Source organism: Rousettus aegyptiacus, unplaced genomic scaffold, assembly GCF_014176215.1.
Source record: "Rousettus aegyptiacus isolate mRouAeg1 unplaced genomic scaffold, mRouAeg1.p scaffold_m13_p_9, whole genome shotgun sequence".
NCBI lineage: Eukaryota > Metazoa > Chordata > Mammalia > Chiroptera > Pteropodidae > Rousettus > Rousettus aegyptiacus.
Window position 1 is genome coordinate 59107592 of NW_023416312.1, and position 25560 is coordinate 59133151.

The 25560-nt window shown below is 40.7% G+C and overlaps 2 protein-coding genes across 5 annotated transcripts in view; both read left to right on the top strand.

Annotated features, from left to right (window-relative positions):
• Nucleotides 1-12944: 12944 nt before the first annotated feature.
• Nucleotides 12945-22701, top strand: ARMCX4 (armadillo repeat containing X-linked 4). Of its 3 annotated transcripts, none has more exons than XM_016132170.2 (3): nucleotides 12945-13003; nucleotides 14954-15037; nucleotides 15775-22701. In XM_016132170.2, the coding sequence occupies exon 3, from the start codon at nucleotides 15920-15922 to the stop codon at nucleotides 22358-22360; it is 6441 nt and encodes a 2146-aa protein (XP_015987656.2). In that variant the 5' UTR covers nucleotides 12945-13003; nucleotides 14954-15037; nucleotides 15775-15919; the 3' UTR covers nucleotides 22361-22701. The 3 variants fall into 3 exon arrangements, with proteins under 3 accessions (XP_015987656.2, XP_015987655.2, XP_015987657.2); XM_016132169.2 differs by lacking the exon at nucleotides 12945-13003 and adding an exon at nucleotides 15329-15420 and having other exon boundaries at nucleotides 14952-15037; XM_016132171.2 differs by lacking the exon at nucleotides 12945-13003 and having other exon boundaries at nucleotides 14974-15073.
• Nucleotides 15330-25560, top strand: part of ARMCX1 (armadillo repeat containing X-linked 1) — a 32281-nt gene continuing 22050 nt past the window's right edge. For both annotated transcript variants that reach the window (XM_016132174.2, XM_036226859.1), the window contains exons 1-2: nucleotides 15330-15420; nucleotides 25011-25197. The gene's annotated coding sequence lies outside the window, so the exon portion shown is untranslated. The remainder of the gene's footprint in view (nucleotides 15421-25010; nucleotides 25198-25560) is intronic.

Genomic DNA, 25560 nt, shown 5'->3' on the forward strand with positions numbered 1-25560 from the left:
AATTATACATAAATTGCAATGAGAATCCTTGTAGATGCGTCTTTGTGCATTTATCTTATTTCCTTGGGATGCTTTCTCAGAAATTAGATTCTTGTCTTCAAAGGCATACACACCTTAAAAACTTTCTAATACATGTTTTCAAACTGCCATTCAAAAATTATACTAGTTTGTACTCCTGAAAATCATGCAAAGGACTATTCATTTATCTTCCTCTACACAAATACTAAGAATTATCATTCTGATGAAAAAAATATAATGTTTCATTATTACTTGAATTTGAAAATTTGATCACTGGTGAGGTTGACTTTTTAAAAGTAAGCCTAGGGAAATATGACAAGAAAGTGCACAAACCATAAATGTACACCTTGATTATCACCTTGATTTCACAAAAAGAACATATCTGTGGCCAGTACCAGATCAGGAAAGAGAACATTGCCAGCACGTCCGAAGGCCCAATGGTGTCCCCCTCCGGTTACTAAACCCTCTCTCTCCACCAAGAGTAACTATTACTTGGACTTCTAAAAACATATGTTGGTTTTGCCTGTTTTTGAATTTTATCTAAATAAAATCATCCACTACATGCTATATTGTGTCTGTTTCCTTTCACTCAATATTATATTTGTGAGATTCATCCATGTGGTTGTAGCATGTTCATTTTCATTGCTGTATGTGTATTTCATTGTATAAAAACAATGATATATTTTTAACAGACTTCTCTCAGTATTGATAATATAATAGATAAAAATCAGTAAGAATATAAAATATTTGAATAACATAATTAATAATCTTAACATAATAAAAAATGTAGAACCTACACCCTAAAACTTCAGAATATACTTTCTTTTTAGGTACAAATAGAATATCTACAAAATTTGACTACACAAAAGTCATAAAGCAAGTCGACGAACTATAAATATTAAAATAACAGAGTATGTTTTCTGGCTATCGTGAAATTAAACTAGAAATTGATAAAAAAATAGAGAATTGCTAAAAGTTTTGAAATTTAAAAATATAATTCTACATAATCCATGAGTCAAAGAAAAATAAAAATGGAAATAAGAAAATATTTTGAACTGAACTTTAATGAAATTATGACATATTAGAATTTGTGGGGTGTAAAATCCCAGAAGGCCTTTTCTTGAATTAGAAATTGACAAATTGATTTTAAAATTTACACAGAAAAACAAAGGATATAGGTGAGCTAACACAAGTTGAAAAAGAACCAAATTGGAAGACTCATACTACCTGATTTTGAGACTTACTATATAGTTCAGTCATCAAGAGCGTGGTTTTCTTAAAAGGATAGACATATAGAAAATGAAACAGAATAAAGAGTCCAGAAACAAACTCACACATATGGTTAATTGATTTTCAGCAAAGATGCCCAGGTAATTTAATGGAAAAAAATAGTCTTTTCAACAAATGATGCTGGAAGAATTGGACACACATACGGGAAAAAATGAACCTCACGCTTTATACAAAAATTAATCGAAAACATATCATCTATCTAAACGTAAGGGCTAAAACTATAAAATATCTAGTAGAAAACATAATAGAAAATCTGTAATATTGTGTCAGACAAAATTTTTTGATAGTACACAAAGAATATAAATCTTAACCAATAAATAGATGAATTGGATTTATCCAAATTAAAAACTAGTGCTGTTTGTAAGATGCCGTTAAGAAATGAAAAGTCAAACCATAGATTGTGATAAAATCGTTTCAATCAGTATAGCTAATATGATTCTAGACTTGTATCCAGAATAAATAAAGAACTCCCACAATTTAATAATAAGAAAATGAACAACCCAATTTAAAAATATGGGTGAAAGATTAGTATAGCCACATCTATTACAGTGGCTTAAAAAATTACAAAGCTAATTGCAAGTGAGGATTGCAGCATCTAGAACTTTTATATAATTCTAGTAGGAATGTAAAATATCATAGCCATTTTGGAAAACAGTTTTTTTTAAAAAAATTAAGTTTATTGGGGTAATATTGGTTAATACAATTATATAATTTTCAAGTGTACATTTATAATATGACATCTGTATATTCTATTGTGTGTTTACCACCCAAAGTCCAGTTTCCTTCAGCTACCAAATATTTGATCCCCTTTACCCACTTCATCCTTTCCCTCTCACTCTATATTTTACCCCTTTTACCTTATCTACCACCCCCCTCCTCCCTCACCCCCTACACTCTAATTACCACTAGTCCATTGTCCATGTCCCCGAGTCTCTGTTTGTCCTGTTTATTTGTTGCTTTTAGGTTTATATCCCACATACAAGTGATATCATGTGATTTTCAACTTTTTCTGTCTGGCTTATCTCGCTTAGCATGATTATCTCGAGTTCCATCCATGTTGTCGCAAATGGCAGTATTTTATCTCTTCTTATGGCTCAGTAATATTCCATTGTACCTATGTACCACCACTTCTTTAGCCAATCATCTATCGTAGGACAGTTCAGTTGCTTCCATGTCCTGGCCACTGTGAATAATGCTGCTATAAACATCAGTGTGCAAATATCTTTTCAGTATGGGTTTTCAAGTGTTTGGGGTAAATACCCAGTAGAGAGATTACTGGATCATATGGTAGATCAATTCTCAGCTTTTTGAGGTACCTCTATACTGTTTTTTCATAGTGGCTGTACCAATTTTCAGTCTCACCAGCAGTGTATGAAGGTTCCTTTTTCTCCATATCCTCTCCAACATTTGTTATTACTTGTCCTGTTGATTATAGCCATTCTAACAGGTGTGAGATGGTATCTCATTGTGGTTTTAATTTGCATTTCCCTAATAGCTAGCGCTGTTGAGCATCTTTCCAAATATTTGTTGACCATTTGTATGTCCTCTAGGGAAAAGTGTCTGTTCAGGTTCTCTGCCTATTTTTTGGTTGGATCATTTGTTTTTTGTTGTTATTGAATTGTAGGAGCTCTTTGTATATTTTGGATATTAGGCTCTTATCAGAGGTGTTTCTTGCAAATATATTTTCCTATTAAGATGGTTGTCTCTTTACCTTGTTGATGATGTCTTTTGCTGAGCAGTAGCTTTTTAGTTTTATGTAGTCCCATTCATTTATTTTGACTTTTACTTCCCTTGCTTTTGACGTCAAATTCATTAAAACCACTTTCAGTGCAAGGTCCTTGAGTTTAGTTCCTATGTTTTCTTCTATGCATTTTACCATTTCGGATCTTATATTCAGGTCCTTAATTCACTGTGAGTTAATTTTAATGTGTGGTGATAGACAGCAATCTAGTTTCATTCTTTTGCAGGTGGCTTTCCAGTTTTCCCAGAACCATTTATTGAAGAGGCTTTCCTTTCTCAATGGTATGTTGTTGGCTTTTTCATTGAAAATTATATGCCCATGTAAATATGGGTTTACTTCTGGACTCTCCGTTCTGTTCCACTGGTCCGTGTGTTTATTTTGCTGTCAACACCATGCCATTTTGATTACTGTTGCTTTGTAGTATAATTTGAGGTCAGACAGAGTGATGCCTCCAGCCTCGTTCTTTTTTCTCAGGATGGCTTTGGCAAGTCGAGGTCTTTTGTGCTTCCATACAAATCTGATGATTTTTTGTTCTAGTTCTTTAAAAAAAAGCTGATGGGATTTTGATGGGGATTGCATTAAATCTGCACAATGCTTTAGGTAATATGGTCATTTTAACTATGTTGATTCTTTGAATCTAAGGACATAATATCTTTGTTTCTTTGTATCTTTTTTGATTCCTTTTAATAGGGTCTTGTAATTTTCATTATATAGGTCCTTCACATGTATCCTTAAATTTATTCCTAGGTATTTTATTCTTTTTGTTGCAATTGCAAAAGGAATTATCATTTCTTCTTCTTTTTCTGACATTTCATTATTAGAGTATAAGAATGCTATGGATTTTTTAACATTGATTTTGTATTCAGAAACTTTACTGTATTTGCTTCTTGTTTTTAGTAGTGTTCCTGTGGAGTCTTTAGGGTTTTCTATATAGAGAATCATGTGATCCGCAAATAATGACAGCTTGAATTCTTTGTTTCCTATTTGGATGCTTTTCATATCTTCCATTTGTCTGATTGCACTCTCTAGGGCATCCAATGTTGTATTGAATAACAGTGGCGATAGTGAACAGCCTTGCCTTGTTCCTGATGTTAGAGGGAAGGTTTTTAGTTTTTCACCATGAAGTATAATGTTGGCTGAGGGTTTGTCATACATGGCCTTTATTATGTTAAAGTACTTTCCTTCTTTACCGATTTGGTTAAGTGTTTTGTTCATAAATGGATACTCTATTTTGTCGAAGGCTTTTTCTGCATCTATTGATATGATCATATGATTCTTATTTTTTAACTTATTCGTGTGGCATATCACATTAATTGATTTGTGTATGTTGAACCATCCCTGTGCCTCTGGGATGAAGCCCACTTGATTATGGTGTATAATCTTTTTAATATGTTGCTGTATTTGGTACACTAGTGACTTATTTAGGATTTTTGCATCTGTGTTCATGAGAGATATTGGTCTGTAGTTCTCTTTTTTTGTTATCCTTTGGTATCAGAGTAATATTTGCCTCATAAAATGAGATGCGAAGTATTGCCTCCTCTTTAATTTTTTGAAAATATTTGAGGAGAATAGGTATTAAATCTTCTTTGAATGTTTGGTAGAATTCACTAGGAAAGCCATCTGGTCCTGGAATTTTACTTTTTGGTAGATTTTTGATGATTGTTTCAATTTCCATACTGCTGGTCGGTCTATTTAAATTTTCCAGTTCTTGATTCTGTCTAGGAAGATTGTACTTTTCTAAATACTAGTCCATTTATTTTAGGTTATTAAATTTGGTGTTATATAATTTTTCATAGCATTCTTGTATGATCCTTTGTATTTCTGCAATGTCAGTTGTAATTTTCCCTCATTCAGCCCTGATTTCGTTTATTTGTGTCCTTTCTCTTTTTTCTTTAGTGAGTCTAACCAGGGGTTTGTCAATTTTATTAATCTTCTCAAAGAACAAGCTCTTTATTGCGTTTATTTTTTCTATTGTTTTTTTTTTGTTGTTGTTGTTGTTTTTGATTTCTTTTATTTCTGCTCTAATTTTGATTTCTTTCTTTCTTTCTGCTGACTTTAGGCTTCATTTGTTCTTCCTTTTCTACTTTTTTAAACTGAAGCATTAGGTTGTTTGTCTGGGCTTGTTTTTGTTTTTGGAGATAGTCCTGCAATGATATGAACTTTTCTCTTATGACTGCTTTTGCCATGTCCAAAAAGTTTTGATGTGTTGTGCTATCATTATCATTCATTTCTGTGTATCTCTTGATCTCTCTTTTTTATTTCTTCTCTGACCTAGTTATTCTTCAGTAACGTGTTGTTTAATCTCCATGTTTTTGTGGTTCTTCGGGCTTTCCTTTTGCAGTTGATCCCTAGTTTCAAAGCACTATGATCAGAGAATATGTTTGGTATGATTTCAACCCTCTTATACTTGTTGAGGCTATCTCTGTGTCACAGTATGTAGTCAATACTTGAGTATATTCCATGTGCACGAGAGAAGAATGTATAAGCAACTGTTTTTGGGTGGAAAGCTTTGTAAGTGTCAATTATTTCTAGTTGGTCTAATGTGTCACTTATGAATGTTATTTCCTTATTGATTTTCTGTTTGGATGATCTGTCCATATCCAATAGTGGAGTATTTAGGTCCCCAATTATGATGGTGTTTTGGTCTTTTCCTCCCTTTAGTTCTGTTAGTAATTGCTTTCCATATTTTAGCGTTCCTTGATTGAGAGAATAGATATTAATAAGTGTTATTTCTTCTTGGTGCATGATTCTCTTTACCATTATGAAGTGTCCCTGAGTATTTTTCTTCACCTTTTTTATTTCGAAGTCTATTTCGTCTGATATTAGTACCACTACTCCCACTTTTCTCTGAATAACATTTGTTTGAAATATCATTTTCCACCCTTTCACTTTGAGTCTATATTTGTCTTTGGAGCTGAGATGTGTCTTCTGGAGACAGCATAAGGTTCAGTTTTGTTTTTTGATCCATTATGAAACTCTATGTCTTTTTTATTGGTATGTTCAGTCCATTTACATTTAGGATGATTATTGAAATATGAGGTCTTCTTATAGCCATTTTATCTTTTGCTTTCTGGTAACTCAGTGTTTCCATTGTTTCCTTATCCTTGTGTTTCTGTTTTCTTTATTTTGTTGGCTTTTTGGGGGTTTTCTTCTGGTTCATCTTCAGTTCTGAATCTTTGGTGTGTGGTTATAATTACGAATATGTAAAAGATATATATATATATATATATATATATATATATATATATATATATACAGTCGTCCATTTTCTTTCATGTGTGCCTTATCTCCATTCCCCTTTGTGAATTTAGATCTTTAAATCTTCCACTTTTCACTCACTGTTATCTCAGTTTGTCTCTATGTATGCTGAACATTCATTACTCTCTTGCTATAGCAATTCTCTTCTTGTTATTTAAATGTATAATACCCTGTTCTTAGTAAGGGTCGCACTCCTCTGCTTCTATTTTCCTGATAGTCACTTTACTCCTAATTATTTTTGGGAGAGGGTAATTTTGTTCTAGGTGACCTGACCCCTTTCAGTATTTCCTTTAGTGTAGGCCTTGTAGTAAAGAATTTCCTCAATTTTTGTATGTCTGGAAATGTCTATTTCTCCTTCATATCTTAAGGAGAGCTTAGCTGGATACATTATTCTAGGCTGGTAGTTTCTTTCACTGAATAGTTCAAATATTTGATGCCGTTCCTTTCTGGCTTGTAAGGTCTGTGCTGAGAAGTCAGAGGATAATCTAATGGGTCTTCCTTTATATGTTACCATTTTCTTCTCCCCGTCTGCCCTGAGAATTCTGTCTTTGTCATTGATTTTTGATAACTTTAATACAGCGTGCCTTGGTGAAGGCCTTTTTGGGTTGAGGTAATTGGGTGTTCTGTTGACCTCTTGAATTCCAATCTCCAGCTCATTCCTTAGATTTGGGAAATTCTTGTCAACTATTTGTCCGAAAATACTTTCTAGTCCCTGTTCCTTTTCCTCAACTTTGATAATGCCCATTATTCTTATGTTTCCTCTCCTGATGGTATCAACTAGTTCTCGTATTTCTCTTTCATTCTTTTTCATTCTTCAATTTCTCTCTTCTTCCTTCTGGTTTATTTCTAGTTTTCTGTCTTCGATATCACTGATTCTTTCCTCCATTTGGTCAGCTCTATTTCCCAAGCTTACTATTTCATTTTTCAACTCTTGCATTGTGTTTTTTTTTTTTTATCTCCAGAAGTTCTATTAGGTTCTTTTTGAAGGTTTCAATCTCTTTGCTCTGCTCATCCAGCTGTCTTTTTAATTCTTGAAATTGTTGATATAACTCCTTTCGGAATTCACTGAGTTTTTTTAGAAGTACCATTCTGAATTCTCTTTCATTTAAGTTGCATACTTCTATGTCTGTAAGCTTATTTTCTGGATATTTTTTTTCTCTTTCTGAGATGCCTTGTCACCTTGGTTGTTCATGGTGTTTAATGGACTATTTCTCCACCTGGGCATTAATAGAAATGTATTCTGCTGATTTTCCAGAAAGAAAATTTATTATATACAGCTCTCTCTTTAGCCTGCTGCAAAGAAGGTGCTTTTCTTTGGTTTCCAGTAGGTGGTGTCTAAGTCTCTTGCATGCTTGCTTTCTATAAAGCCTTAAAAATGCCTTTTTATTTTCTGATATTTAATCATGCTCGCTACCTTCAGTTTCAGTCCCTGTCAGTTTCATAGACAGTCTTGGCAGCATTTGCTCAGATTCCCCTGGGGCTCCACAGTGCTTGGTCTCAGAGCATGTGGGGGGAGCATCTCATCCTCAGTTTTGCAACTGTAGCTGGTAAAAGTCAACTGTTGTTTCTCTGTGGTCCCATCCCACTTCTCTGCTTTCTGCCCTGATAACTGGGCCCTGCAGCCGGCCAGCCCCAGGGAGCTCACAGCTTTCCCAGGCAGAGCTATTCAGGGAACTCTCCGCAGGAACTCATCGCTCCTTCTCCCCTCCCCATCCCCCTGCAGGTAGTTCCAGCAGCTGCAAGAGGCAGCTTCTTTATTTCTTCCAGACCACTGCTTGACACCCAGGGTTCTGACCTGTGGTAGCTCTTATGCACACACAGATCCCACGCTCAGATGTGCTGGAATGCAGTTGGAGGTTTTGTTGTTGTTGTTGTCGTTGTCGAGTTTTAGATGTTCAGTTTATTGTTGTTTCAAGGGTAGAGATCTTGGCACGTCTCTCACTTCACCATGTTTCTAAAGATCCTCTCAGAGGATTTTTAAGAGGTTCATATATGTGGAAGTGCTTTTTAAATGACAAAATGTTAACCCATGGAGGACTGAGAGTCAGTATTTTCCTGTTGTCTATTTGTTAGTATAATTAACATCATAGTGGTTGCAGAGAGGAGGCGAGAGGTAGGTACATATTACCAAGAAGCCTGATGAGTCTGACATACTGCTTCTCTCTAACAAGTACTGCCCTAGGACTAGATATTCTCAAGAAAGAATGAAGTGTTCAGATCTAAAGAACATGTAATGTTCCAGGGAGTTTCATTGTTGTTTGAAAGTTTGATGGTTATTTCATGGAATGTGATGGAATCTGAGTGATATTTTATCTTTCTTTTTTGTATTTTACTGTATTGCATTACTTTGTTATAATGAATATGCATGATTTTTATAAAAACTGAAATTACTTTCCTAAAAAACAAAGAAAGAATGCCGTCTGTAAAAACCACCATTTACAATGTTAACAAAAACTGTGAAGCATCTGGGAATACAACTAATAAGAAATATGTAAAATCTACATAAAGAAAACTACAATTTTACTAAAGGTCACAAAAAAGATATAAATAAATGTAAAAAAAACGACATGACCTTGGATAAAAATAATAATTTATTACTATGATTTTAATTATTTCCCAAGTTAATTTATACATTCGATGCAATCCTAATAAAAATCCAACAGGATTTTGAAAAATGAAAGTTGAAATACCCAAGCCAATCCAAAAGTAGGTTGAAAAGGTAATACGATGAAGAACTTGTCCTCCCAAACACCAAAACTTGCTTAAAAGCTATCCCAATTAAAAGTGTGTTATTGAAGCTCTAATCAATAGTCCAAGTAATAACAAATGTCAAAGAGGATGCAGAGAAAAAGGAACCCTCATACACTGCTGGTGGGACTGCAAATTGGTACAGCCTCTGTGGAAAACAGTATGGAGGTTCCTCAAAAAACTAAGAAGTGATCTACCATATGATCCAGCAATCTCACCACTGAGTATTTATCCCGAAGACTTGAAAATCCATATCCAAAAAGATATTTGCACACCGATGTTCATAGTGGCATTATTCACAGTGGCCAGGACATGGAAGTAGCCAAAGTGTCCTAAAATAAATGATTGGCTAAAGAAGTAGTGATACCTACATACAATGGAATATTACTCAGCCATAAGAAGAGATGAAATACTGGCATTTGTAGCAATATGGATGGGCCTCAAGATAATCATGCTAAGCAAAATAATCCAGGTAGAAAAAGTTGAAAACCACATGGTATTACTTATATGTGGGATATAAACCTAAAAGCAACCAATAAACAGGACAAACAAAGACTCATGGACATGGACAATAGACTAGTGGTTACCAGAGGGTAGAGGGGAGGGGAGAGGTAGATGGGGTAAAAGGGGTCAAATATGTGGCAGCAGAAAGAAATCTAACTATTGGCAGTGAACATACCATGCAAAATATACATGACTTACTGTTGAACTGTACACTTGAAACTTACCAAATCTCATTAACCGATGTCATCATAAAAAAAAGTTCTATGTGTAAAAGAAAATGTGTTGTTGAGGCAGTAAACACATAGTGGTTCTCCCTTATTTGTGGGAGACACATTCCAAGACCCCCAGTGGATGCCTGAAGCCACAGATAGTACCAAACAGTATGTATACATACAGTAGTCCCCTTATCCTTGGTTTCGATTTCCACAGTTTCAGCTATTTACAGTCAACCAGAATCTGAAAATATTGAATAAAAATTCCAGATATAAAGAATTTATAAGTTTTAAATTGCACACTGTTCTGAGTATTGTTATGAATCTTTAGCTCCATCCGGCCCAGGATATGAATCATCTTTTTTCCAGCGTATCCAAGTTGCATATGCCCCCTGCCTGTTAGTCACTCAGTAGCTCCCTAGGTTATCATACTGTCCTGATAGTACAGTGCTTGTGTTCAAATAATTCTTATTTTACTTAATAATAGCCTTAGTCATGTGACTTTTGTTACAGTATATTGTTATAATTGTCCTAATTTATTGTCATTGTTCATTTCTTCCTGTGCCTAATTTATAAATTAAACTTCATCATAGGTATGTATAGGAAAAAAAATTAGTATATACAAGGTTTTAGGCATCCACTGGGAGTCTTGGAATGTATCCCCCTCCAATAAGGGGGTACTACTATATCAGTCCTTTTTCTGAGTTCAAATCTTATACTAGAATGTATTCTTGTGGAAGTTGTGTGTAGTTACGGGAAATAAACAGCAAACAATAAAATATCCTAAGCATCTTTTTATCAGGATACACTGAACTAAATCTTTGTACAATCAACTATATTGTATAAATTTAACATAATGTATTTAATTTTTCCCTTATTGATGGATATTTTATGGTCTTCAGTTTTTAAAAAAATCTTTATGAGCACTGTAATAGATATCCTTGTATGTATGTATGAATGTATATATGTATGTATGTATGTATGTGTGTGTGTGTACACACACACACACGCACACACACACACACACACATATATATATATATATATATTTGTGAAACTGTGTAGGTATATAGGCCTGCTAAATTCTTAGGAATGAAATTGCTGGGTCAAAGAATTTGTGAGATATTATATTTATAATTTAATATATTTTGCCAAATCGCCCTCCTGAAAAAGATTCTATTAGAGTATCTCCCCCCAACAAAGTGTGGGAGTACTCATTTCTCCATGAACCAGTCAACAATGTCATCAAATTTCTAAATTTTGACAAACTCATATCTAAAACATGATAAAACATAGTTGTTTGATTTGCTTTTCTTTCAGTTGAGCATCTTTTCATATGTTCATCAATTGTTTGTATTTCTTTTCTGTCAACAAATCCATTCATGTCTTTGGCATATTTTTCTATTGGATTGTTTATTATTTATTAATAATATATAAGAGTTTTTAGAGTATTACAAATTAGTTGTGTGGTATACTATGCTTATGGAGTTTTCTTTTTATTCTTTTTTTTTTTTTACTTTACTAAAGTTTTAAATGTATGTGTAATCAATTTCTGAATTTTTCCCTTGGTGGAGAACATAAGTTGGTCATGGGCAGTTGAGTTCTGAAAAGCCATTAGTAAGGTTCTGTGGCACTCTGAGTACCTTGGCTCACCTCCTAAAGGGTCCTCCCCTGGCCCCACAGAGCCTCTCACTTGAGGAACTTTCTGCTTGGGTGTCATATTTCAACATTCAAAGAAAGAAGCTGCTTGAAGTGTCTATATTTAGAGTATGACTCCCCAGTGGGAACAGCTGGATGTCTGGGGACTAACTTCTGCATACTTTGTCCCTGAGTTCTGGGATTATTCTGAGGAGCTTGTATGGATGGTACAGTAAAATTGTAACAGAAGGCAGGGAATAAAAAGACCTCTTTCTTCTGGTGACTGCTTGGGATCCTGTAAACTGCTTTTGTGAGGGAAAAATGACATAGATCTCAGGAGTGTTGCAATGATTTACAGACACCCACAGACCCTCACCATTATCTCCACTGGAAAATGCTGAACACTAGCCACTGCTAGAGTGACACAGCACATGGATGACAGATACCAGAGATATCGCACCAGCGTAATGATTAAATGAAAAGTCCACCTGCTAAGCCTCATTTCCATGAGTGGGAAAGCAGTTAATCCTTTCTAGGGTGTGTTGAGACTGATTTGATCACATGCTTATGTAAAATCCGAATAAAACTCTTTGAATGGATAACAGGTTAGTCACTAGTTTTCAGGTACTGGCTTCATCAGGAGCTGGGTCTTCATTCAGTCATCCAGGAGTCATCCATGAAGAAGTTCTCAGACACCTGACACAAGATCATAAGTTCAGCCAGAACTTCAAAAGTTTGAAAGCACCTTTGGAAAATTGCCAAGATTAGAAAACGGAATGTCTTTCCAAAGATTAATTTATAGATCATATTGAAAATGTGTTGGTTTAGGAAAGTTTTGTATTTAAAATGTTAGTGATGACTAATCTATTTTGAAAGCTGTGAAATCATTTATAGCAACTAGAAAACATTTTTTAATATGGTGCAAAAATAATGTAAATGAATGAATCTTGTTATTTTTACAATCTCATTTTTAATGTCAAATGAAAATGGCTTGACTGAATTTTCGGCTTACGAAAACAGTGAATGCAACATTAAAAGAAAAAAACAGTGGCATAAACATAAAGTTAAGCCTCTCCTTGCACTCTCTGCTTCCTTTCCTAACATCCCTTCCCTAAGCTCATTTTGGTGCAGCAAGGTACCCGATAGGGAACATTGGTCTTACAGCGTAAGAAAGAAAAGATTTCTCAAAAAAGCTCCAGAAAAGATTGGAGCCAAGGCCTGGGTGTGGGTAGGAGATGTAGACTTCTTTGGTAATCAGAGAAGAGCATATCCCAACTGCAGGGCGGTGAGGCCACTTGTGGGCCCTCCAGCTGGAGAAGACAGGGCTGAGCGAAAGAGAGGTGCGCGCTGAGGCCCAGCGCAGAGACATATGAAGGGGGAGCTCTGCGTGCGGGGTGGATAGAAGGTCCTGTTGAACTCCCCTCCAGCCCGTGGGTGGGAGTGAAGGCAAGCTCGTTGGTGACGTGAGGCCCTCACGTGACCGGAGCTGCAGAGCGACGCAGCCTTCGGTGCAGTCGTCACTCCTGCCTGGGTACCAGCTCCCCGCTGCCCTGCGCACGGCGGGCTGGCATCGGGCCCGGGGAAAACCGAGCAGGTAAGAGCCCGGGGCCGCGCGAAGACCGGGATGGCAGCCGCCCGCCAACCCTAGAAACGGATCCGAGAGTGGGAGACAAAGCGAGCTCAAGTTCCAAGAGCCTTTGCTCTGATTATCCCGAGCTCCCCTCCCCCTGCCTAGTGCAGGGGAACCGTGGGCTTTGACAGGGCGCCTAGTGGGGGAGTGTCCCAAGAGGAAAATACAAAGATTGCGATGTCCATTCCTCCCTGACTCTAATCACTGACTGCATACGTCCGCTCAGCTTCCTGCTTATTTCAGTGGAAGGGACACGCCACGGTGGCGTTCACAGAGAAAATGGTGGGTCTTAGTGACTGGACGGCAGGATTGGTGGGGGTGACATATCAGAATGTTGAGAGGGACGTTTTGAAAACTAAATTCTTGAATCCAGACAGGCTAGTATGGGGATCTGTATCCTGGGTCCAAGCACTCAGTGTCTTTACTCATGGTGTGGCACAGTTGGTGGGGAGGCGAGGGGAGCAGGCAAAGAGAAAACTGCACGAGATCTGTGGAGGTTAATGTGAGCATAGGCACTGTCTGTAAACCACTCAAGTTCTATGTGCATTCTATTATGACAGAAACTTAAGCACCACTGTCTGTTTGGGATATGGGGTGGGACTAGCTAGGTGACTTTCCCTAAACTGTGTTTGCTTACTAAGCTTAGGATTTTTAACTCAAATTGTATGTTGAAGACCAATAAAGATAACAAACTTTTCTATGGATGATTTTATTTGCATTTTAGATAATATTGAGAAGATACAAATTGTATTATAGAACATTATTATTATTTTTTTTTTTTTAGAGAGGGAACCTTTGTCGGGGAGAGATAGTGATTTTGCAGAAGCAAAATCGTCTCCCATACCTTGTCTCTTCTACTGCTGGAGACTCCTACAGATGAATTTAAGGGGAAGTAGATGGTAATAGACGATGATTCTAGAGCAGTGGTCACCAATCTCTTTGGCACCAGGGGCCGGTGCTCCTATGAGAATCTAATGCTGGATGATCTGAGGTGGAGCTGAGGTGGTGATGCTAGCTAGTGCTGGGGAACAGCTGCAAATACAGATGAATCTTTGCCCCTTGGCTGCTAACCTACTGCTGTGAGGCCAGGTTCCTAAAAGGCCACGGACCTGTACAAGTCTATGGCCCCAGGAGCTGGGGACTCCTGTTCTACAGTATGGGAACTGTGAGGCTCCATCTCTCTCTCCATCCTATAGCTTTTCAGATATCCCATCAGTACGAGCATCTTGGTGAAATAAATTATGGATTTTGGAGAGAAACCTTAGAATCCTACAGGTGGTTTTAAAATATTTTGCCTGTGTCACTACACATCTATTTTTCCTGCCTCCCTTTTCTATCTTGCCCATTTCAGTGCTGGGGAAGCCTCAGGTTCTACCTGCCAGAGAATGGGTCTCTAAATCCAGTAAGGCAGGTATTGGGGCCAGTGTCTCAGATGGTGAGATGTCGCAAGCACTCAACATTCACTTTTTCCTTTTTCTCTATTCCTTGGTCTTCCCATACACCTATAGTAGAATCAAGGAACAGGGAGAGACTAGCTTGGAACCATAGAGGTTGGTGTGAAGATAAGCAGTGCCAGGGGATGACAACAGAGAGTGGGAACAGAAGGTGGCTGAGACTTGAGAGGGTCTCAGTAGAGGGTACTTCTATATTTTCTACACTCTGCCAGATTTCCACAGTGTCACCACACCCCATACTGATTTCAGTGCAGGAAACAGTAGGGATATTGGGGTAAGAGTGGGCTGGAGTGTGACTGAAAAGAGGAGACTTGGGCGGGGGAAGGAACCATGAGATAAGACACAGTAGCAAATGACCTTGACTCTGGCAAAGCAAGTACTGGGGTCAGGGATTAGGGTGCTTGTCTGTTTTATGAAGGACTCGGTCTCTATTATCTCCTGTTTCTTTACTTTTATATAGATCTGCCTGCATGTCTGCTGCAGGGTTTGAGATGACTGGAAGCAAAAAAACAAGGAGGAAATTGCCTCTGATCAGTATAGACTGGTAAGAAGGTGGAGACTGCCGGGGTAAACCTCTAGGGTGAGTTGGTGGAGGCCATTGCATATCCAATAGGATCATTGTCTATTATAGAGGATCTCTAACCTCTTCCTTTCCCAGCCACCTTTCCCACCATCCCTGTCACTTACTCCACACTCTCACCTTTATTTTGGTACAGGGAGTGGGGTGAACTGAGGAGGACGAGGCTGTAGTTTACTAATAATATGCCTGGCATATCCAGAGCAAAATCTCCACTTCTATCTGTCCTTCTATCTGTCTGTCTGTCTGTCTCTCTAGGTCTATAGATCTCATGAGTTTATAGATCTACTCTAATGTGTATCATCAATCAAGAAAAGGAAAGAGGCAGGAACCACCTTGGATTAATACAGGTTGGTATGAGGACAGGGACCTGTGGGAATGGTGGCCAGAGAAGGTCCAGTAGAAATCAAGATCTGAGGGCTTCTCAGTCTCTCCTGTTCATAGTCATCCCCCCCACCACCACCATCTTTTCTGCTACTCATTTAGTGTAAGGAAATGTGTATGGAAGTACCTTTGGAGAAAATGATTGGATACTGAGGAAAATGGGGAGGAGATAAAATAGAATGGATATATAGTTTGCTAATGATCCTCTTCTCCCATGAAGCACAACATTTTTGTACTTTTCTGGTCCTTCTGTGTATCTATCTGTATGGTATACAGAATTAGAAGAGAAATTTTAGTCCATTTCCTTCCTCCACTTCTAGGTCCACCTCCAGTGGCAGCTGTAGTGACCTTTGAGTGGCTGAAGACCAGCACCCTCACAAGCTTACATCCAGACCTAACACCCTCTTTCTCCAGCCCAACTGAACCCTCTTTTACCTTGTTTGTGCTTTTAACAGGGGTGATTACATGGGTCGCATTCAGGAAGTAGGCTGGGTGACTGCAGGACTGATAATCTGGGCTGGTACTTGCTACTACATTTACAGATTAACCAGGGGAAGAGTCCAGAGTGTGAGGAGACCTGCCAACAATGGGTCTAGAGTCAAGATGGAGACCATGGCTGGGGTACAGAACCAGACCTTGGCCATCAGCAAAACCATGGCTGAGACAGAGATTGAGACTAAACCCAAGGCCAAGACTGGAGAAGAAACTGGAACAAGTGGAGCTGGGGCCGAAGTAGAGACTAAGGCTAGTGCTAGAGCCAGACCCAAAGCTAGCTCTCAGGCCAAGGCAATGGCTGGGGCAGAGGCAGAGGCCCAATCTGAGGTCAAAACAGTGGTTGTGACAGAAGCAATGACTCTGGCTGAAGTCAAAGTCAAAGCCGAGGAAGTGACCATGAAAGAGGCAGTGACTCAAACTGACTCTGAGGCTTGCAGAGTAATCAAGAAAGAAGCAGTGACCCAGACCAAGGCTAAAGCTTGGAGACTGGTTGCCAGGGCAGGGACCAAGAAAGAGGCAATGACTCAGACCAAAGTGGAAGCTTGTATATTGACTGAAAAAGAGCCAGAGATGAACAGAACACTGGTGACGCAGAGTGAGGCCTTGGCAGTGACCAAAGAAGTAGCCAAGATGAGTGCCGTAAACGAGACTGAAATTGTGTCAGAGACCAAAACAAAAACCCTGGAAGAGACTGTGAGCGTGGCCAAGACTCAGTCTGAGGCCAGGCCTCATGCCACAATTGATGCTAAGAGAAATCTTATTACTATGTCTAGGGCAGAAGCTGGAGTGGATGTGAGGTCTTGTGCGTTGTCTCAGGCTGTGGCCAAGATCCAGGTTGCTGACATGTCTCATGCTGGGGTTGAAGCCAAGGGAAATCATAAAACTGTGTCTAGGACAGTGTCTGAGACAGACATAAGAGCTTTTTCCCAGCCTCAGATTGTAACCAAGGCCCAGGCTGAGACCATGTCTGAGAAAAGGATTGATTCTGGGGGTCATACCAATGCCATCTGTAAGGCAGGGGTAGGGGCAGATATAAGAATGTCTACATATCCTCAGACTGAGGCCAAGCAACAGCTTGAGGCAACTTCTGGTGCCAGGGTTGATGACAAGGAAAATAACAATGTCATGACATCTAGGGCAATGATCGGAGCTGACATGAACACTGTTGCTCAGCCTGAGACTATGACTGATGCCGGAGTTAAGGGTAGAGGCAACCCCAATGTCATGTCTAAAACAGGGACCAGGGAAAACTTGAGGGTCAATTCCCAGTTCGAGCCCTTGCCTGATTCCAAGGTTAAAACCAGAGATAATCCCAATGCCATGTCTAAGGTGGGGGCAGGGACAGACATGTTGTCCTATACACAGCTTCAGCCTATGGCCAGTGTCCAGACTGATGCTTTGCCTGATTGCAGGATTAAGGCTAAGGGCAATGCCAACACTATAGCTAAGGAAGAGGCTGGGTCAGACACAAAGGCACAGTCTCAGGCTTCTGCCAAGAACCAGGTTGAGGTCGTACCTAGTACTAGAGGTAAGGCTAGGGGCAAAGCCAAAGGCAAGTGTAAGGCAGATGTTGGGACAGATGTGAAAACTTGTGCACAGCCTCAGGCTGGGGCCAAGACCCAAGCTGATGCTTTGTGTGATTCCAGGGTTGATGCCAGAGGAGATCCTAATGCCATTTCTAGGCCAGTGGCTAAGGCAGAGCTGAGGGCCTGTGATCAGCCTCAGGCTATGACTAGTGCCCAGAATGAATCCTTGTTTGGTACCCAGAAAAAGGTCCGAGGCAATCCCAATGCTGTGTCTAAGGCAGAGACTGGAACAGATATAATGGGCTCTTCCCAGCCTCAGGCTATGGCCAATTCCCAAAGCGAAGCTTTGCCTGGCGTCAGGAATAAGGTCAAGGGCAATCCCAATGCTTTGTCTAAGTCCAGGGCTGAGCCAGATGCAATGGTCTCTGCCCAGCCTCAGGTTATGGCCAGTTTTCAGGGTGAGGCCTTGCCTGATACCAAGAATAAGGTCAAGGGCAATCTCAATGCTGTGTCTAAGGCAGAGGCCAAGGCAGATGCGATGGGTTCTGCCCAGCCCCAAGCTATGTCTAATTGCCAAGGTGAAGGCTTGCCTGGGACCAGGAACAAGGCCAATACTGTGTCTAAAGCAAGAACTGTGCCAGATACAATGGGTTCTTTTCCGTCCCAAGCTATGATCAGTTCTCAGGGCGAGGCCTTGCCTGGTGCCAGGAATAAGGTCAAGGACAATCCCAATGCTGTGTCTAAGGCAGAGGCCAGAGCAGATGCAACAGGCTCCGCACAGCCTCAGGGTGTGTCTGATTCCCAAGGTGAAGCTTTGCTTGGTGTCAGGAATAAGGTCAAGGGCAATCCCAATGCTGTGTCTAAATCTGGGGCTGGGCCAGATGCAACCGTCTCCACCCAGCCTCAGACTGTGGTCAATTCCCAGGGTGAAGCCTTGTCTGATACCAAGAATAAGGTCAAGGGCAATCTCAGTACTGTGTCTAAGGCAAGGGCTGAGCCAGATACAATCGGTTCCTTTCAGTCCCAGGCTATGACCAGTTCTCAGGGCGAGGCCTTGCTTGGTGCCAGGAATAAGGTCAGAGACAACCCCAATGCTGTGTATAAGGCAGAAGGCAGGGCAGATGCAACAGGCTCTGCACAGCCCCAGGCTATGTCTGATTCCCAAGGTGAAGCCTTGCTTGGTGCCAGGAATAAGGTCAGGGACAATCCCAATGCTGTGTCCAAGTCAGAGGCTGGAGCAGATACAACAGGCTCTGCTCAGCCCCAGGTTTTGGACAGTTCCCAGAGTGAGGCCTTACTTGGTGCCAGGAGTAAGGTCAGGGGCAATCCCAATGCTGAGTCTAAGGTAGAGGCAAGGATAGATAAAGTGGGCTCTTGCCAGCCTCAGTCCATGGCCCATTCCCAGAGAAAGACCTTGTTTGGTGTAACGGACAAGACTGTACCCAAGTCTGAGGTGGAAGCCACAGAGGAAGTTGATGTCTGTGAAAATCTCAAGGCTAAGGTCATTCCCACTTCTGAGAGTGAGGTTGGGGCAGGCACTCAGGCCTGTGGAAAGACTCAGACTAGGGTTCCTGACTACCACTGGAGGGGAATTGGTTTTGAAGATTGGATTGCTTCTGAGCAATGGATCAAATTTAGGTTTCAAGCCAGGGATGGATACTGGGAGAATAGCATGTCCTGGGCTGAGGATGAGGCCGAAGCCAGTATTGAGACCTGGAGTGGGCCTAGTGATAAGTCTGGTATTAGATCCTGGCCTGGGGCTGAGAATGAGGTTGATATTGGATCCTGGGCTGGAGCTGGGGACCAGGCCAGTGTAGAGCTCTGGGCTGAGGACAAGGCCAGTGGAGGGTCCTGGACTGGGGCTGAAAACCAGGTCAGTTGGGTGTCTTGGGCTGGCACTAGGAACCAGGCTATTGGGGAACCCTGGACTGGAGATCAGGCCAGTGAGGGTTTCTGGTCTGGGGGTCAGACCAGTGGAGTGTCCTGGGCTGAGAAAGAGGTCATTGTAGGGTCCTGGACTATAGCTGAGAGCCACGTCAGTGAAGGGTGCTGGGCTGAGGCTGAAGAAAAGACCAGTGGAAGATCTCTAGATGTGGCTGGTAATCAGACTAATGGAGGGGCCTGGGCTGAGGCTAGCGCTGGAAATGAGGCTAGTACTGAGTACTGGGCTGTGGCTCTGCATCAGGCTGGTGGAGAGTCCTGGTTTGGGACTGATGATCCACTTGATGATGGATCCAATCCTAGATTTGATCATCAGGCCAATGAAAATGTGTCCTGGGCTGGGGCTGGTGGCCAAGGTAGTGGAGGGTCTAGGCTGGGTTCTGAAGACCAGTCTAGTGGAAGATCCTGGGCTGACACTACAGACCAAGCAAATGGAATGTCCGGGCTGGAGTCTGTGGACAAGTCCAGTGGTGGGTCTTGGGCTAGGGCAGGGAACCAGGCCAGTGGAAGATTCTCGGTTGGGGCTGTGGACCAGGTTATTGAGGGGTCCTGGGTTGGGACTGGTGATCAGTCTGGTGGTGGGTCCAAGCCTATATCTCAGGATCAGGTCAGTGAAGAAGGGTCTTTGGCTGGGATTGGTAGTCAGGCTGGTGGAGGATCCAGATTGGGGCCTGAGAACCATTCTAGTGACAGATCCTGGTCTGACTTTGGGGACCAAGCCAGTGGAGGATTTTTGGTTGAAACTGTGGACAAGGCCAACGGAGGGTCCTGGGCTGGACCTGGGGATCAGGCTGGTGGTAAAGCAAAGCCTACACTTGAGGATCAGGCCAGTAGAAGAGGGTCCTGGCTTGACAATGGGGGGCAGGCTTGTGGAGAGTCTAGGCTAGGGCCCAGAGACCAATCCATTGGAGATTCTTGGGCTAGCGCTGAGGACCAGGCCAGTGGAGGGTCCATGCTGGGGCCTGAAGATCAGTCCAATGTATGGTTCTGTGCTTGCAATGGAAGTCAGGCCAATGCAAGGGTGTTTTGGGGTGGGGTTGGTAGCCAGGCCATTGGAGGGTATAGTCCAGAGTCCACAGACCAGTTCAGGGGTGGGTCTTGGACTAGCACTGGGTGTCAGGCCAGTGAAAGATTCTGGGTTGGGACTGGGGATCAGGCAGGTAGCTGTTCCAAATTTGGATTTGAGGATCAGGCCAGTGGAAGAAGCTCCCAGGTTGGTGCTGGGGATCAAGTGAGTGGAAAATCCTGGCCTGAGTCTAGGCTGGTGCCTGAGAATCAGGCAAGTGGAGGGTCTTGGGCTAAGACTCAGGACCAGGCCAGTGGAAGGTCCCAGGTCAGTGCTGAGATGGAGGCTAATGAAGGATACTGGGTTGGGGTTGGGAATGAGACTAATACAGAGTACTGGTACTGGAGAGGAGAAGAGGCTGGTATTGTGTCCAAGCCTGGAGCTAAAAATGAACCCAGTATTGAATCCAGATCAGGGGTTGAGGAAGAGGGCATCATTAGTTCCAGTTTTGGGGCTGAGGACAAGGTCATAATTGGGTCCTGGATCAGATCTGAAGAGGAGGCCTTTATGGATTCCTGTGTAGGGGCTGAGGCTGGAGCTGAGGCCAGGAAAGAATCTTGGCTCTGGGATGGAGATGCAACCACTACAGGATCTAGACTTGGGGCAGGGGAAGAGCCTGGCTTGGGGTCCTGGACTTTGGCTGAAGATATAGATGAGGATGAGCTGAGTAGAGTGTCCAGCCCTGATATTGAGGAGATTAGTTTAAGATCCTTGTTTTGGGCTGAGAGTGAGAACAGTAATGAATACAGATCTAAGAGTGAGAAAAATGTCAGTTTTGAGTGTGGGGCTGGAGACAAGGCCAGCATCAAGGATAAACTTGAGGCTGCTGATGGAGTCGATGTAAAGTCTTGTTTCTGGGATGCTAATGAAAACAGAAGTGAAGACAAATCTGCACCTAAGACTAAAGCCAAAAAGTCATCTGAGTCAAGAGGCACATATCCATCCATGGTTCCTGGGGCAGGAATGGAATCATGGGCAGGAACCATGATCTGGACGGAAATGAAATTTCCATACCAAAACGAGTCCTGCTTACTACCTGAAGATGAGCTCAGAAAGCAGATCAGGTCTGAGGAGAAAACTCAGCCCTGGGCCTGCCGTTGTAAACACAAAGCTAATATGGATCCACGAGAGCTTGAGAAACTCATTTGCATGATTGAGATGACTGAAGATCCTTCTATTCATGAAATAGCCAATAACGCGCTATATAACAGTGCTGATTATTCATTTTCCCATGAAGTCATTCGCAATGCAGGTAGAATCTCAATTATTGAAAGCTTGCTCAATAATCCCCATCCCAGTGTTAGGCAGAAGGCTTTAAATGCACTAAATAACATATCAGTGGCTGCTGAAAATCATAGGAAGGTTAAAACATACTTAAACCAAGTATGTGAAGACACTGTCACCTATCCCCTGAATTCAAATGTACAGCTGGCTGGACTAAGATTGATAAAGCACTTAACTATTATTAGTGAATATCAGCATATGGTTACAAATTATATTTCAGAATTTCTTCGTTTGTTAACTGTGGGAAGTGGAGAAACTAAAGACCATATTTTGGGAATGCTTTTGAATTTCTCTAAAAATCCGTCTATGACAAAAGACTTGCTCATAGCTAATGCACCAACATCACTGATTAATATCTTTAGCAAGAAAGAGACAAAAGAGAATATTCTTAATGCTCTTTCACTATTTGAAAATATAAATTACCATTTTAAAAGAAGAGCAAAAGTATTTACCCAGGATAAGTTCAGTAAAAACTCCCTTTATTTTGTATTCCAACGACCTAAAGCATGTGCCAAGAAACTTCGAGTCTTAGCAGCAGAATACAATGACCCTGAGGTGAAAGAAAGAGTGGAGCTATTATTAAGTAAACTCTGATTAGTTGTATGTTTCCAAACAAAGCTGAGCAATATTTTGGTTTTGCAACCTGGGGGTAATACACTCTGTAAATTCCATTATAACTTTGAGACTCATGTTACTTATGATAGTTGAGAACTGAACTATTTTGTGAACACCAAATGAATTCAAACTTGTACTGAAATTACATGTGTTGATTTTTACCTTGTCTGGATTGAGATATTTTTAGTATGCTTCATGAGCAGACACTAAACTGATTCTTCATAATTAAGGTAGTCTTTGGTCCTTTGTGTGGACTTATGTTTATACATTTGAGATTTTATTTTTGTCATCAATAAAGTTGTGTTTTAAGCATAAAAAAAGACACATCTTTGTCCTTGAGTTTGTGATCTGTTTGGAATGACAAGATGCATGGAAACAAAAAGATACTAACAAAACCAGGAGCCTCTGATCACGGCCAGACACGTCCCGTCAGGGGAGGAGCTTCTGCAAGTGACAATGCTCAGAGAAGGTTTTACAGAGGAGGGATGCTCAAATAAGCTGGGCTCGAAAGATGGGATAGAAACAAGACAGAGGGCATAGGAGGACGAAAGAGTGGTGGGAAGAAGGGCATGGAGGTGAGAATCCTGCTCCAGAGGGGAGGTTGACCTGCTTGGAGAGCAAAGTGTGGGAAGGAGAGTGATGGAAAATATAGTCCAGAAGTTGGGGTGAGTCCCATTCATGGAGAGGGTCCCTGATTGCTAAACTGAGGTTTCTGCATATTACTCCATCCACCCCTGGAAGACACCAAAGCCTGTCATAACCACGGAAATGATAGGATGAAAGGAAAACGATGTGGTTGATTTGTGTGCAGGATGGGCCAGAGTTGGAGAGGGGACAGGAGTGGCCACTGGAAATTGGAACGCCACTTAGGAAGTTACCACCATAGTCCAGATACTAGATGATAAAAATGTGTGAAATTTCACTGCTGGTCATGAGAATGGTAAGGGGAGGAAGAAAAACTCTTCGAATGGAGAAGTACTGGAATCTATTCTGGGGGCATACAGAGAGGGGCAGTTTTATTTTAGAGTCCTGGGGGTATTTGATAGGAAAACGTCCTCTTTCTTGGCTAGCTCTTGTATCTGTGTAAGTGAATATGTTCGTCACTATCTTGAAATAAGAAAATATAATGGAAGGAAGAATAATTTTTAGTGCTACTATCAGATTTCTTTTATAAGGTTGGTTGGGCCAGGACCTTTACGCACCATCAAGAGGGGCTGTTGTCATCCATACTGGAGAAGATCCACCTCTTTCCAGAGTGTGGTGAGGGTGTGAGGGGAGGAGCACTCTCAAACTGTGCTGGTGGGAGCATACATTGGTACAAGGTTCATTTGGGCACATGGTTTAGAGGCCTTCAAGATGTGCGTGCTCTTTGGCCCAGTAATTCTACTTGTAGAGATTTATCCTTAGGTAATAGTCAAATAATTGGCTCGTACAAGGCTTCACACTGTTTTGAAGAGTGAAGAGTTGTGAACGACCCAAATGTCTCAAAATAGGCACTTGACTAAACAAATTAGGATATGTCTACACATTGAAACATTATGCAGCCCTTGAAAATGTTGATGGGCATTTATAATTCTTTACTTGGATAAATTCAGCATAGGATCTTAAGTGGGGTGAATCGTCTACAAAAGCACATATGCTTTTTAAATGAAGAAAAGTATATATTTAAATTATCTCTGTAAAAACTCATGTATAGTCTGAAAATGTTAATAGCTTCCTATGGGTGTTAGCTTAATGGGTGATTTTACCCATTTTTAACTCATTTGTATTTTCTGACTTTTATACAACAAACCAGGATTTTTTTTTGCATAATTTACCAAAAGGAAATGGTTGGATTTAGGTTAAGCAGGCTTGTCAATAGCATTTTAGAGATCTAGAGAAAAATATAAATGCAGGCTCACATATTTATGTCTACATATTTGTAAGGTATAAATTAAAATTTTAAATAAACATTTAAGCTGTAAATGTAAGTATAAATGTTTGAAAATTCAAATCTTATCAATCATTTTAAAAGTAAAACTGCAGTCCACTGTTATGTTCTTTGAAGATTTCGACTCCTAACTCTTGTCAATTAGCTTGTTAATGCTTTAGCTAAGTAACAAGGTAAAGGAAAATGTCCAAATGCTTCTAAACAAACTCTTCTTTTTCAAAAAGCAAATCAAAGAATATTCCTCACTCATGGAGAACTAACCTACATCTAGAGCAGAGCATTATGCTTTGTACTGATGTTAGCCCACCCTCTAAGGAAAACCACTGCAGTCGTATATAAAGGAGCTTCAAGAAAAAAAAAAAGGAAAACTGTCCTCAATTTTAGAATCCAAAGGCCACCAATTTACTAATGGAAAAAAATGATATTACACTTGTGGTGGATTGTCCAATCTACCTTAATCCTCATTCAGGAATAAAGAACTTATTATTTCAGTTGCTAGAAATGCTATCAGCAGATAGACCTCAGCTGTCAGCCCTCTTCAGGAATTGCCTCTGCAGGAGAACCACCTCCCCCAAGATTATACCTCATTCCTGGGGTACTTCACATGAAATGAAAGATCGAAATGGCCTTCTTGCCCCAAATGGGATACCTTAATTTCTCCCTCTGTCCAATCCTGCTTCCTTCTTTTCCTTTTTGCAGGTTTTGATCCCAAGAGCATTCCCTAATGAAAGCCCTTTATGTTGAACTCTGTCCCTGACTCTGCTCTCCAGGAAGCCAGCCTACAACAGTTAGTATGAAAAGCAGTTTAAGAAAGCATACATTGTGATGACATTTTGGAGATGGATCACCTGCTGCCCAGCTGGCAATGAGGACCTCATCATTGGTGGTAGGTGGAATAGATAGACACCTGGAAAAGGTGGCAGAGGAATTGTTATAGCTTTCATTGATAGTGAACTGGGATGGCACTGATGGAAGGGAATGCATTAACTGGTGCCATGTAGCAGACCTGTGGGAAATATTAAATAAAAGGAAGGCCAGAAAATTGGGTTGCAATTGCTAAGCTTGGTTGACTTCTAGAAAAAAAAATAATAAAAAGCTAAATTAAATCAATCAACAATTAAAAGCTATGTGAGAAAGCCAGAGGGCTTCATTCATAGGCAGAGGGTAGAGAAATCTGAGCATCAGGCCCAGGACTTATTGGAAGCAAGCTTCAAAGAAAGCTAAAACCCCAACTAAGACAAGTTTATTT

What these genes read in the sequence shown, in the direction of transcription:
- ARMCX4 (XM_016132170.2), top strand. Translation starts at nt 15,920, where the DNA reads ATGGGTCGCATTCAGGAAGTAGGCTGGGTGACTGCAGGACTGATAATC.